Source organism: Dipodomys merriami, unplaced genomic scaffold (assembly GCF_024711535.1).
Source record: "Dipodomys merriami isolate MVZ:Mamm:240054 unplaced genomic scaffold, mDipMer1.0.p SCAF_102, whole genome shotgun sequence".
Taxonomy (NCBI): domain Eukaryota; kingdom Metazoa; phylum Chordata; class Mammalia; order Rodentia; family Heteromyidae; genus Dipodomys; species Dipodomys merriami.
Genome location: NW_027202294.1, coordinates 2,883,077 through 2,897,821, shown reverse-complemented (window position 1 = coordinate 2,897,821; position 14,745 = coordinate 2,883,077). Strand labels below are relative to the sequence as shown.

General features: G+C 39.3%; 1 protein-coding gene across 9 annotated transcripts in view; it reads left to right on the top strand.

The window, feature by feature from the left end:
- The window catches only part of Btrc (beta-transducin repeat containing E3 ubiquitin protein ligase), a 168,518-nt gene that overhangs the window by 87,745 nt on the left and 66,028 nt on the right, over nt 1-14,745 (top strand). For all 9 annotated transcript variants that reach the window (XM_069994979.1, XM_069994934.1, XM_069994946.1 and 6 more), the window contains one exon: nt 11,209-11,298. In XM_069994979.1, the coding sequence (XP_069851080.1) occupies nt 11,209-11,298 (90 nt within the window). The remainder of the gene's footprint in view (nt 1-11,208; nt 11,299-14,745) is intronic.

The following is a 14,745-nucleotide window of genomic DNA, read 5'->3' as shown; positions in this document are numbered from 1 at the left end:
ATCCTCAGATCTCAGCCTCCTGATTACTGATGTGAACCACTGACACCGGGCTATTTTTTTTTTTTTTTTTTGAGAGGTCAGATTTTGGAGTCTTTCTTGGAGCAGTAGTGGTCTGCAGACAGCCAATTATTACAAAGACCTGCAGCCCCAAACAGAGTTTGTACCAAGCTTTTAAAGACAACAGCCCACAGCCACATGTTTGGTGGAGACCAAGCCTCATCAAAACATTATACATAAATATAGCATAAGGAGCAAGGCTGCCTTGGGGCTAAACAACACAGTATCTACATATTGGTCTTTAATTGAAGATAAGAGTTTCACATACTTTCCTGCCCAGGCTGGCTTCAAACCACATGATTCTAGATCTCAGCTTCCTTAGTAGCTAGGATTGCAGATGTGAGCCACCAGTGCCCATGTTATACTTTTTTTTTTGGGTCCGGTCGTGGGGCCTGAACTCTGGGCTTGGGTGCTGTCCCTCAGCTCTTCAGCTCAAGACTAGCATTCTACCACTTGAGCCACAGCACCACTTCTGGCTTTTTTCTTTTTGCTTATGCGGTGCTGAGGAATCGAACCCAGGGCCTCAGGCATGCAAGGCAAGCACTCTACCACTGAGCCACCTTCCCAGCCCCCCCATGTTATACTTTTTTTCTTTTAGAAGATAATTTTATCATTATTAAGGGGTTTCATAAGTCAAATGATGAGTATGATACTTTTTGGACAGTGTCACCCCTTCCTTTACTTTTGCCTTCCTGGACCTGCCACAAGTTGTATAGTTAGGGATTATTTGTGCCATCCTTTTTTTTTTTTTCCCACATGTCAAATACTATGACTCTTCCTCCCTCCATTTCAGTTCTTTCCACCACCCCCAGTCTAAACAAACAAACAAACAAAAAACTCACCAACCCAAAAGCAAAAACAAACATACTACCATCACAGCAACAACAAAACTCACGTCTCCATTTCCTACACTTCTTTTGCCCCTAAAATGTTAGCTGCATATACTTTTTATGTTTTATTTAAAAAATAAAAGAATCATATAAAAGAAGTTTGACTACCTCAACATGATCAATATGTACATCATTTTCTTTACCTAAGAATGTTAATTGTTAATTGGAGAAAAGAGTCACAGCCTGAGCTGGCTTCAAACTGTGATTCTTAGATCTCAGCCTCCCTGAGTAGCTAGGATTATAGTCCTAAAATACCAATTCCTTGCTAAAGTTAACATTTTAACAATATTGAGTCTTTTTGATGGTAAATAGTATGTCTTCATTTATTTATTTATTTATTTATTTTGGGTCCGGTCGTGGGGCCTGAACTCTGGGCCTGGGTGCTGTCCCTCAGCTCTTCAGCTCAAGGCTAGCACTTTACCACTTGAGCCACAGTGCCACTTCTGGCTTTTTTCTTTTTGCTTATGTGGTGCTGAGTAATCGAACCCAGGGCCTCATGCATGCAAAGCAAACACTCTTAACACTGAGCCACCTTCCCAGCCCTAAAACAATTTTTTTTCATTATTTAGAGAATACTTTATTCGTTTCTCTAATCAAACCCATGTAGATAAGACCTTACATATTTAATACAGTGCGTTTACCCCTGTACAAATGGAAAAAAATTAAGTTTAACATTTCTAGACCAATATGGCTATTAATTTCTGTACAATGCCAACTCAACACAGTAAACTGGGATACTTTTTCCAAAGTTGACAACACAGCTAAAGTTTCCAAAAATTCAAATTATATATATGTATATATATATTTATGTTTATATAAAAAGACCAATAATAGCAGTATGTTATGCATCAATAGCAGCAACAGCTTTTCCAGGTTCTGCAGTCATCTGAACAAAATTAGACATCCAGCACATCCATTAATAAAAACAAAAGATAAAAAACGATTTTTTAAAAAGAAAACATCTAACTAACTCAAATTGAGGGACAGCCTGTGAAAGTAAAATCTGTATTTACCAAAACAATCAAGCCAAGGTCATAAAATAATGTCTCATTTTAGTGTATAGTTCTGTAAGTTTTGACAATAAACTTGTATAACTATACTACAATCAAAATACTAAACAGGTCTATTGATACTGAATTTTCCTTGTAATGCTACTTCATGGTCAACCCTCTCTCACTATTTTTAGAATAGTAGTCTTTTCTAGAATGTCATATAAATAGACTCATAGCCTTTTTTTTTTTTTTTTTTTTTTGCCAGTTGTGGGGCCTGAACTCTGGGCCTGGGCACTGTCCCTCAGCTCTTCAGCTCAAGGCTAGTGCTCTACCACTTGAGCCACAGCGCCACTTCGAGCTTTTTCTGCTTATGTGGTGCTGAAGAATCGAACCCAGGGCCTCATGTATGCAGGGTAAACACTACCACTGAGCCACCTTCCCAGCCCCTATTTTTGGTTTTTTAAAGGCTTTCCTAAGCAGTTTCCTAAACAGTGTTTGCTTGTACAAAAATTAGTTTAATATATTTCTCACTTCATTCTCTTGTTACTAAAATGTAGAAACACAGGTTTTTTTTTACTGTTGGCATCAGTTCCTGACATTTATGGGTAAAGACAGTTTACTACTTTTTAAAAACTTATTTGTCTTTTGTCTCTTTTTCTTGATTTATTTTAATGACTTTGACCTCCAATATAATGTTAAATTGGTATAGTAAGAAAATACATTCACCTTGTCCCCAGTTTTAGAGGGACAGTACTATATTAAATCTCAGCATTTATTGCAGTGTTACATGTTACTATCTTATTGGTCTGATGCTGGCCCTGGACAAAAATAGGGGGTTTGAATTAGGGTTAGCCAGGATGCTAGAGAGAGACACACACACACTCCACTATATACAGCCACAGCCTTTTCAGTTCAGAAATAGACTATATGCACACATTTAACTGGTTTTTCTTAAATGTTCCCTTATAATTGATTTGAGAAAATCTGAAAGACAGTATGGCACAAGGGCTGAGAATGTGGCTTAGTGGTAAGTGCTTGCCTAACATGCATGAAGCCCTGGGTTCGATTCCTCAGTACCACATAAACAGAAAAGCCAGAAGTGGCACTGTGGCTCAAGTGGTAGAGAGCTAACCTTGAGCAAAAAGCTCAGGGACAGTGCCTAGGCCCTGAGTTCAAGCCCCAGGACTGACAAAAAACAAAAAAAAAAGGATGGCACAAATAATCCCAAACTTTACTACACACACATATAACAATTAAATTGAGATGGGTTTCACAAATAATTAAAGCAGAAAATGCCTCATACCTTCACTAGTGGAGTATCAGCCTAGCAAACCCAAGGCCCTGAGTTTAAACTCTACTAGGTTTTTGTTTTGTTTTGTTTTTTGTTTTGTTTTTAAGCCAGCTATGGTTGCTTATGCCTGTAATCCCAGCTACTTGAGAGGCAGAAATTAAAAGGATCACAGTTCCAGGCCAGTTCTGACCCCAATATCAGCCAGTAAATAAAGCTGTGTGTGTGGTGGTATGTACTTGTTATCCCAACTATGTGGGAGAATTAAACAGGATTGCAGACCAGGCCAGACTGAGCAAAAGCAATGGTCTATATGAAAAATAACTAAAACATAAAAAAAGAATCTGTAGGCATACCTCAAGTGGTAGAGCATCTACCTAACAGGTTCCAAGTCCTGAGTGCAAACCCCAGTTCTTCCAAAAAACAAACCAGAAAATCAGATTGTTTCAAGTGTGCTAATGAGAACCTTGTTAGCTAGCTTCTGTACATGTTCTCTCGCTCTTAGTCTTGTATATGCACATGTACACCAGTACTGATGCTTGGGCTCAGGCCTTTGTACTTTTTCCTTAGCTTATTTGCTCAAGGTTGGTTGCTCTAGCACTTGAGTCATATATCTGTCTTCCATTTTTCATTGTTGATGGTAAAAAGCTTGCCATTATTTGTAACTAGCTAGAGTTACAAATAGAGTTTTGTGCTTGCTACTGGCTTTCAGCTTTTTTTTTTTTCTTGTTGGTCGTGGGGCTTGAACTCTGGGCTTGGGCGCTGTCCTTGTGCTCTTCAGCTCAAGGCAAGCGCTCTACCGATTGAGCCACAGTACCACTTCCGGTTTTCTAGTGGTTTATTGGAGATAAGAGTCTCATGGACTTTCCGGCCCGGGCTGTCTTTAAACCGTGATCCTCAGATCTCAGCCTCCTGAGTAGCTCGGATTACAGGGGAGAGCCACCAGTGCCCTGCAGGTTTTCAGCATTTTGATGATATTTGGACTAGGAATTTTCTATAATCTATCTGCTTTGGGATTTCTGGTTTGGGAAATAATTTGGTCACTTTTTTTTTTTTTTTTAAACATTGTGGGCTTGAACTCCAGGCCTGGGCAGTATCCCTGAGCTCTTCTGCTCTAGGCTCACTAGCACTCTACCACTTTGAGCCACACCACCACTTCCTGCTCTCTGTTTTGTTTTTTAATTGTGAAAATACTGTACAGAGGGGTTACAATCACATGGGCAAGGTAATGGGTACATTTCTTACCAAGCATTGTGGCTTCTTTGTTGTTTTTCACCTCCCATCCCTTCTCTCCCATCTCCACAACTACATTGGAGATAGGAGTCTAATGGACTTTATTGCCTGGGTTAGCTTTGAACTGGGATCCTTAGATCTCAGCCTTCTGAATAGCTAAGATTACAGGTGTGAGCCACCAACGGCCCAGCCCATTTGACTCTTCCAATCTATGAAATTTAAAATTTTAGACAACATACTTTTTGTTGTTGTTGTTGTTGTTTTTGTTGGTTGTGAGACTGTCCCTGAGCTCCTTTGCTCAAGTCTAGCTCTTTACCACTTTAGCTACAGTGCCACTTCCAGTTTTTGAGTGGTTAATTGGAGATGAGTCTCATGGGGACTTTTCTACCTGATCTGGCTTTGAACTGTGGTCCTCATATCTCAGCCTCCTGAGTAGCTAGGATTATAGGCGTGAGCACTGGCGCCCAGCATCGATGTACTTTTTATGACACTAGAAGTCAAACTTGGCCTTGTACATGCTATATAAACACTCTTTGAGTAGGACTGTGCTCATAATCTATACTTCTGAATTCTATATATCTCTTCAGTTCATTTTATGTTTGATCTTTCTTTGTCTGTCTTTCTTTTTTCCTCCTTTTCCTTCTTTCTTTCTTTCTTTCCTTCTTTCTTCTTTGTGCCTGCCATTGGGTCTGAGCTTTAGCTCAAGGCTAGTGCTCTACAACTTGAGTCACAATGCCACTTCAGGCTTTTTTCTGTTTATGTGGTACTGAGGAATCGAACCTGGGGCTTCATACATGCTAGGCAAGCATTCTACCATTGAGCCATCAATGAAATATTCTCATTTGTTTACTTACTATGATTCTTTTTTGGGGAGGTGGGGTCTGGGCACTGTCCCTCAGCTCTTCAGCTCAAGGCTAGTGCTCTACCACTTGAGCCACAGTGCCACTTCCAGCTTTTTTCTTTTTGCTTATGTGGTGCTGAGGAATCGAACTCAGGGCCTCATGCATGCAAGGCAAGCACTCTACCACTGAGCCACCTTCCCAGCCCACTATGATTCTTATTTAAGTTATTGCACTGAAGATATTATAGCTTTAGAGCCTTTTAAGTGCAATTTTTCATAGGTAGGTCATCTTCATTCATTTTTCTCTTGACTATGATGGTCTTGTCTGCTTGACAAGTCTGGTAACTTTATTTTATAGTGATGAATGATACATTGAAAAACCTCAGTTCTTTTATCTTCATCTCATTAAATTACTAACCAATTACTGTTCTTGAAGAGAATTAGTGTTACATTTGATAATGTTGAAAGTGTTTTGGTTTTGCCCACATTTCCAAGGTATCCTTTGTCCTAAGACATTCTCTTTACCTTCAGCCAGAGGTTGAAGCTAGTTTCAATGGAAATCTTGAGATGCTTATTACATCTCTCTAATTTGGCAGGAATCAAATTCTGAACTTTTGTCTGCATTCATGGGCAGCAGCTGGAGTCTCGGCTTAAGTCCTTCATCTCCCAGCTGTTGCTTTCCATTTGAATTCTTGGAGTTCCTCCCTTGATTTTTGTTGTTTGTGGGTTAGCCATGCTTTTGAGGAGCATTTGTATGTATTTTCTGAGACTTCCTCCTTTTCTTGTGATTCTCTAGGCTTTTTTTCCATTGTCAGCAACTGTGGCAATCTTGAACTGTAGCTTTGATATTTCAAGCCATGGACTGCAGCTTTCACTGTGAATTTTACTCATCTTGTGCCAAATGCACTAACTGGTGAATTCTTATTTTTTTGAACTGCCATCTTACTGTGGTGTGTGGAGGGTTTTTCTGTATGTCTCATTCTGTGTGTGTGTATGTGTGTAGGGTTTTTCTGTATTCTTATTCTCTGTGTGTATATGTTTTTGTTGTTGTTGTTATTGTTGTTGTTGTTGTGGGGCCTGAACTCTGGGCCTGGGCACTGTCCCTCAGCTCTTCAGCTCAAGGCTAGCGCTCTACCACTTGAGTCACAGCGCCACTTCCGGGTTTTTTCTTTTTTGCTTAGGTGGTGCTGAGGAATTGAACCCAAGGCCTCAGGCATGCAGGGCAAGCGCTCTACCACTGAGCCAACTTCTCAGCCCCCATAAGTGCATTTTTAAAAACAGTGTTTTATTAAAAACATTTGTTTTGTACCTACATACAGTAAATGTTTATGTTACAAAAAAAATACTGAACTTTGAGCCCAGAATTTATCTGTACCAGTAGTCCCTATGTTCTACTTTAATTTCAAATGCTCTGTTTTTCATATATGTTGAAATAATTTGAACTTGAATGATAAGAGGACAAAAAGTTTAAGTGGAGCCAGTTGCCAGTGGCTCATGCCTGTAATCATAGCTATTCAGGAGGCTGAGATCTGAGGATTGGGTTCAAAGCCAGCCCAGGCACCAAAGCTTATGAGATCCTATCTCCAGTTAACTATAAACAACAACAACAACCAAAAACAGCTGTTGAACTGTGGCTCAAGTGGTAGAGCACTATCCTTGAACAAAAGAGCTAGGGACCAGCACCCAGGCCTAGTGTTGAAGCCTCAGGACTGGCACTAAAAACAAACTTTTTTTTTTTTAAGTTAGTGGATAAATGTTTTGAAATCTAAATTATTTGAAAGGAAAAGTTGCTGGGCGTATAGGTGGCTCATACTAGAATCCTAGCTACTCAGGAGGCTGAGATCTGAGGATTGTTATTACATACCCAAGCAGGAAAGTCCATGAGATGTTCATCTGCAATAAACTACCAAAAAGCTGGAAGCAGAGCTGTGGCCAAGTGGTAGAGTGCTAATCTTGAGCAAAAGAAGCTCAGGGACAAGTGCCTAGGACCTGAGTTCAAGCCCTAGAACCTGCACAAAAAATTAAAAGAAAAATAAAGCTGGACAGTTGGAGCTCATGCCTGTAATCCTAGCTACTCAGGAGACTGAGATCTGAGGACCCCTGTTTGAAGCCAGCTTGGGCAGAAAGTCCATGCTATTGAGGTCTTTTTTCTCTGAAAGTAGAGCTGTTGCTCAAGTGTTGAGAGCACTAGCCTTGATCAAAAGCAGTTCAGGGATAGTGCCTAGGCCCTGATTTTTCAAGCCCTAAGACCGGGAACAAAAAAAATGGAGGGGAAGGTGGAACCTAAGGGCTGCATTAGAGCACATGTCTAACAAGCATAAGGCCATCATTAAAAAAACAAAAACAAAAACAAAAAACTTAAAAGGAAAACTAAGTTTACAGCACCCATTGGGGGCTATGTCACTCCACTAAAATTTACCCTTTTTCCGTTCTCATTTTTTTTTGCCAGACCTGGGGCTTGAACTATGGGCCTGGGCATGCTGTCCCTGGCTAGGGTGCTACCTACCACTTGAGCCACAGCAACACTTACAGCTTTTTCTGTGATTAATTGGAGAGAAGAGTCTCACAATTTTCCTGTCCAGGCAGACTCAAGCTGCGATCCTCAGATCTCAGCCTCCTAAGTAGCTAGAATTACACACGTGAACCAAGGGCACCTGCCTTATATATTTTTTATTTAATTTGGGTTTGTTTATTTATTTATTTATGGCCAGTCCTAGGGTTTGAACTCAGGGCTTAGTAACTGTCCCTGAGTTTCTTTTGCTCAAGGCTAGCACTCTATCACTTGAGCCACAGCACCACTTCTGGCTCTTTCTGTGTATGTGGTCCTAAGGAATCCAACCCAGAGCTGCATGCTAGGCAAGGACTCTTACCATTAAGCCACATTCATTCCCAGTCTTAATTTAAAACTCATGGCCCCTGGGAACTGTGTGTGTGTGTGTGTGTGTGTGTGTGTGTGTGTGTGTGTGTGTGTGTGTGTGTGTGTGTGTGTGTGTGTGTGTGTGTGTGTGTGTGTGTGTGTGTGTGTGTGTGTGTGTGTGTGTGTGTGTGTGTGTGTGTGTGTGTGTGTGTGTGTGTGTGTGTGTGTGTGTGTGTGTGGTGAGTGTTTTCCAGTCATGATATTCAGATCTCAGACTCCAGAGTAGCTAGGATTATAGGTATAAGCCACTAGTGCCTAGCCTAGTTTGGTTTAATTTTGTCTTTGAGTTGGCCTGCCTTGAACTTACAAGCTCAAAGCAATTCTCTGGCGTCAGTCTTATTCCGAGAATAAATGAAAAACTATTTTTGTTTTTGTATATCTATTTTTCCAAGGAATAAAAGATGGCCATAAAACCAAATTCTTTAAACTTTTTGTCCATATTGATACAAGTAAACGAATAAATAAATAAGTGTGAAAGATGTCTCCCTCCCTCCCTCCCTCCCTTCTTTCCTTCCTTCCTTTCTTCCTCCCTTCTTTCCTCCCCTCCTTCCTTGCTTCCGTTATTTCTTTATTTTTTGCCAGTCTAGGCTTGAACTCTAGGCCTGGGCACTGTCCCTGAGCTGCTTTTGCTCAAGGCTAGCCCTCTACCACTTGAGCACCACTTGGCACCACTTCTGGCTTTTTCTGAGTAGTTTATTGGGGATAAGAGTCTCATGGACTTTCCTGCCCAGGCTGGCTTCAAACCACTATCTTCCCTGAGTAACTAGGATTACAGGTGTGAACCACCAGCACCTGGCACAACTCTTTCTTATAGAGGGAGCCTAATATAGAAGGAAAAAGAAGTCTAAAAAGGGGCTGGGAAGGTGGCTTAGTGGTAGAGTACTTGCTTTGCATTCATGAGGCCCTGGCTTTGATTCCTCAGCACCACATAAGCAAAAAAAAAAAAAAATTTACAAAAAAGTATATTGTTAGAGTATAACAGTATAAGGATTACAGTAGGCAAGACCAATTAATGGTACACTGGAACAAGCATGCAAAGGGTGAAATAGAAATAGAGTATTTTTATAATCCCAAAGTATTTTCTTTGATATATATATAGTAACAGAAAAATAATAACTTAAAAGAATTTTGGCAGACATAACCCAAGCCAGGTCATCAGGTTAATATCACCAGAAATACTTACCACAATATCTTGAGGTACATTACCACTGTAATAGACTGTAGATTGTTAATCTATACTACATTTATTAGTACTTTCCCAGTGTCAGTAATGAAAGACAAATTATTGTCCTAGGTATAAGGAAAATAAGGAGATGTGACAAATGCAGTGTGGTATCCTGAATTAGATTTTGAAAAAAAATTGGCTTAAGTGTTAGAACTGGTAAACCTTGAAGAAGGTCTGTATTTTATATTAGTGCCAAGTTAATTTCTTAGGTCCTCTCCTCTCCTCCCCTCCCCATCTCCCCCATTCTCTCTTCTCTCTCTCCTCTTCCAGTCTTGGGAATTGAGCTTCTTTTACTCATCTAGCACTCTACCATTTGAGCCACAGCCCCATTTCTCGATTTTTATGGGTAGTTTATTGAAGATAAAGAATCTCACAGACGTTTCTTGCCTGGATTAGCCTCAAACCTTGATCCTCAGATCTGTCTTCAGAGTAGCTAGGATTATAGGCATGAGTCACCTTTGCCAGCACAGCTCTCGATTTTTTTATATATCTTTTGTGCAAAAAAAAAAATTCAAAGATTAAACTGGGCACTGGTGATTACATCTGTAATATCCTAGCTGCTTGTAAGTGTGAGACCTAGGAGGGTCTTGATTCAAAGCCAGTCTGATCAATTTCAAGTGGTAGACTACTGGTTGTGAATAAGAGAGCTGAGGAAGTGCTTGAGAGGCCCTAAGTTCAATCCCTAGACCTGTCACATATACACAAAAAAATTCAAAGCTTAATATATTTGTATTGAGATTCTTTAAAATATTTTGTGATTGGTTTAGAATTTTTTGCTTCTTTTTTTTTTCCTTCTAGGAACGTATTGTGTTTTTACTTAGGATTGTCTTAGACCTTGGTTCTTTTACCTACACTCCCAACATAACTTGGATTATAGGTACATACCACCACGTATAGTTTATTTGTTGAGGTATTTGTTGAGATGGAGATCTCACTGACTAAGTCTTTGACTAGGTTGGTCTTGAATTGATCTCAGGTATCTGCTTCCTGAGTAGCTAAGACAATAGGCATGTACAATCATACCTTTTTGTCTTGAACATTTTAAATCTGTTCTAAATGAATACTCTCTTCCTTTTTTTTTCTTTTTGGTCTTTTTTTTTTTTTTTTCCTTCAGTGCTGAAGATCAAACCATCCTTTCAGGTCTCAGTATTTTTGGTTTTGTTTTGTTTGTCATTTGTGGGGCTTGAACTCTGGGCCTGGACACTGTCCCTCATCTCTTCAGCTCAAGGCTAGCCCTCTACCACTTGAGCCACAGCGCCACTTCCAGTTGTCTGGTGGTTAATTGAGATGAAAGTCTCACAGACTTTTGTTTCTGGGCTGGCTTTGAACCTGGATTCTCAGACCTCAGCCTCCTGAGTAGCTAGGATTACAGGTATGAGCCATTAGAGCCTGGCTTGATGTTTTTTGTTTTGTTTTAAAGGAAAAGGAACAAAAATGAACATCTCAGAACAGTAATCACTATTTTAAATAAACCTAAGTTCCTAATACTTGGATTTAAAAGACTCTTCATAACCACTTTCCATACATACAATGAAATAGGAAGTCCACATACTTCCTCATGGGAACCATGAGGAAACCATTAGGTTTTCTAAATGTCTTTGACAACCCTCCTTTTGCCTTGTCCTTCAACTCCTATCAATCTGGAATTTATAAATAGGATATATTGTGTATTGCTTTTGAAAACTAGAGCAGAATTTGACCATTGAATATACCAATATTTCAATATCCAGAAAAAAAATCTGAATAAAAAAAATTATCCTTACAGACTTACAACAGCTGTGCCAGACTCTGCATAAACCAGGAAACAGTATGCCTAGCAAGCACTGCTATGAAGACTGAAAATTGTGTGGCCAAAGTAAGTAATATTATTCAAAAATGCATATTATACATCAAAATATTTCTGTGTCTATACTGCTTTACTCCCTATTGCTATTAAAGACTACTATGTAAGATTATATATTTAAGAAAAGAATAAAAAGACTTTTTTTTGGTCTTGGGGCTTGAACTCTGGGCCTGGGTGCTATCCCTGAGCTCTTCAGTTCAAGGCTAGCACTCTACCACTTGAACCATAGCGCCAATTCCAGTTTTCTAGTGTTTTATTAGAGGTAAGATTTCCACGAACTTTCTTGCCTGGTCTGGCTTTGAACTGCGATCCTCAAATCTCAGCCTCCTGAGTAAAGACATCATTTTATACAGAGCACAAGTTGTACTTTCTATCATTTCATTCCCAACAGAATCATTTGTGTACTCTTGTCCTACTTTAAACAGATTCATTTTTATTGTTTGACACTAGTTATAGATTATCACCAGTAAGATCTATATAAGAATGTACAACTGCTTTTATAAGTTTTTTCATGTTTTTAAAATACAAGTAAGAATTTCAAATATAAGTATAGAGGATATCATTGCAAGAAATGTGAAATACACTACAGAAAAATCGTTAGGTCACTAGTTTATTGAGTGGCTAATGTTAAGAAATAATGCCTTTAGTGTTCTTGATCTGAGTGGACAAGTGTGTTTGGTGCTGCATATGTGCTGCCTGTTCATGTATAAACATGTTATATCTCTATCGTAAACGTAAAAATAATGTTCAGTATTAGAGATCAGGAGCTTTTGCTTTCATCTATTAATCAAATCTGGAATGCTGTTTTTGTTATCTCAAGAGTGATGTTTAATATGGGGTATGCTTCTAGACTTTTACTTCACTAATCTGAAAAAATAATGACTTTATTACCATTTAAGAATTTTTCACCATTACAACTTTTCTAACATTTTAATTGATTCTGTTGGCTCATACACACAGCCACATACTTACTCTTAGTGTTGGAGCCAAAACTGGTGTCATATTGTTTCCACCTTTTGCTACAAAATCTAAGGGCAACTGTGTTAGTCCTTTTGGGCTGTTGTAGCAAAAATACCATAAATTTAGATGGTTTATGAACAACAGTGATTTATTTCTTATAGTTTTAAATGCTGGCAAGTCCAAGATCAAAGTCCAGGACATTTGCTGTCTAGTTGAGGGCTCACTGTGCTTCATAAATAGCACCTTTCTTCTATAGTCTCATGATGGGAGGGACCAACCATGCTCTCTGAGATTTCATTTCATTTTATTTTGTTGGTTGCTAGCTAGTCAGTTAATTTGTTTGTTTCTTTGCTTTAAGAATACCAGTTTTGGGCTGGGAAGGTGGCTCAGTGGTAGAGCGCTTGCCTTGCATGCATGAGGCCCTGGGTTCGATTCCTCAGCACCACATAAGCAAAAAAGAAAAAAACCGGAAGTGGCACAGTGGCTCAAGTGGTAGAGTGCTAGCCTTGAGCTGAAGAGCTGAGGGACAGCGTCCAGGCCCAGAGTTTAAGCCCTATGACCCGACCAAAAAAAAAAAAAAAAATACCAGTTTTATTTCTGAATTCTTTGAGCTTGTAGATTCTTTGGGGGGAAAGTACAAACATTCCAACCATATGAACCATAGTAATTTTATTATTTGTATCTTGTTTCTTACAATATGCTATAGTCTTTGCATATTCATTAACTGGGAATATTGTCATACACTAAATAATCATTGTAATGATTTATATAAGAAATACCAGAATTTGTTTACAAGTACAGTTACAAAAGATAAAATTCATCAGTTGTATCTTAATTTGCTACAAAATGTATTAATGTAAGTTACACGTTTCTTTTTTCAGTCAAGATTAGCATTTGCTAATTGACCTTATTTTATATTTAGCATTTGTGTGGAGAGAGGGGTGTGACTATTTGGGACTTTTAAAAACCATTGGTATGGGCTGGGAAGGTGACTCAGTGGTAGAGCGCTTGCCTTGCATGCTCGAGGCCCTGGGTTCGATTCCTCAGCACCACATAAGCAAAAAGAAAAAAGCCGGAAGTGTCGCTGTAGCTCAAGTGGTAGAGCTCTAGTCTTGAGCTGAAGAGTTGAGGGACAGTGCCCAAGCCCAGAGTTCAGGCCCCATGACCGGACCCAAAAAAAAAACCAAAAAAAAAAAAAACATTGGTTCAGGCTGGGAATGTGGCTTAGTGGCAGAGTGCTTGTCTAGCATGCATGAAGTCCTCGGTTCAATTACTCAGTATCACATTAAACAGAAAAAGCCAGAAGGGGCGCTGTGGCTCAAGTAGTGGAGTGCTAGCCCTGAGCGAAAGAAACTCAAGGACAGTGCCCAGGCCCTGAGTTCAAGCCCCATGACTGGCAAATAAATAAATAAGTAAATACTATTGTTTTTCCCTTTTTGGGCCTTAATGTTCTCACTTTGTGCACCAACCAGTGACTTCTGGCTCAACAAGGTAAAATTTTAACATGAATGCTAATCCAGGGACAGGGTGACAATTTTAATGAATGTCATTGAGAGCTGGCCAAATGAGCATCTGTTCCTTTTGTTTTTCCTGTTTTTTTGTAAGCTAGTATCTAAGTTACATAATTTTGTTGGTGTGTCTGTTTGATGTGGAGTGGGTTTGTTTTTCTTCTCCCACCCTGTACTATGGTGGTACATAGTTAGAGATCTTTGGCATCTGGCATAGCAGTGTAATTCCTTCCATGCTCTTGGGTGAGGAAATAAGTTTGCTCATTGCTGCTCATCAGTGTTTCACTTGTTCCCAAACAATGATCTTCTCTTTCTATTCTGGTGTATTTTAACTTTAGTCTGATATTAATTTCCTTCCTTTATCCTGTAAATACTCTGTAGTCCTGGAATTAGTCCTATAATTCCCATTTGGAGCACAGCTAACTTCCAGGTTCCTTTTATTGGCCCGTATTTTGTCTTCCAGTTCATTGTTTCCAATTTGAGCCAAATAATCCATTGATCCATAGCAAATAAAAATACATAGCTGAAGCCAGGCATCAGTGGCTCATAGTTGAAATCCTAGCTACTCAGAAGGCTGAGATCTGAGGATTATGATTCAAAGCCAGCCTTGTCTAGAAAGTCCTTGGAATTTTTATTTCCATTTAACCACCAAAAAACCCTAACACTTGAGCTGTGGCTTCTATTAGAGTGCTAGCCTTGAACAAAAAAGCTCAGGGATAGCTCTCTTCTTCTCCTCCTTTATAAATGCACTATATCTGTCTCATAATTCCATACTGTTTCTTTTGGGTTCATTTATTGCATGACCTTTGAAAAGAGATCATTATTTTGGTAGGTCTGCAAGTTTTTCCCTATTTCCTGTTCTACACCTTGAGCCCTTAACAGTTTCATCTGCAACATTGATATGATTGCAGTGGTTTTTCTATCAAACTTGATATAACAGCAATTATTGTTGATTCTGATTGTGCTCCAGAGTGGTCTGGCTGTTCAGCTC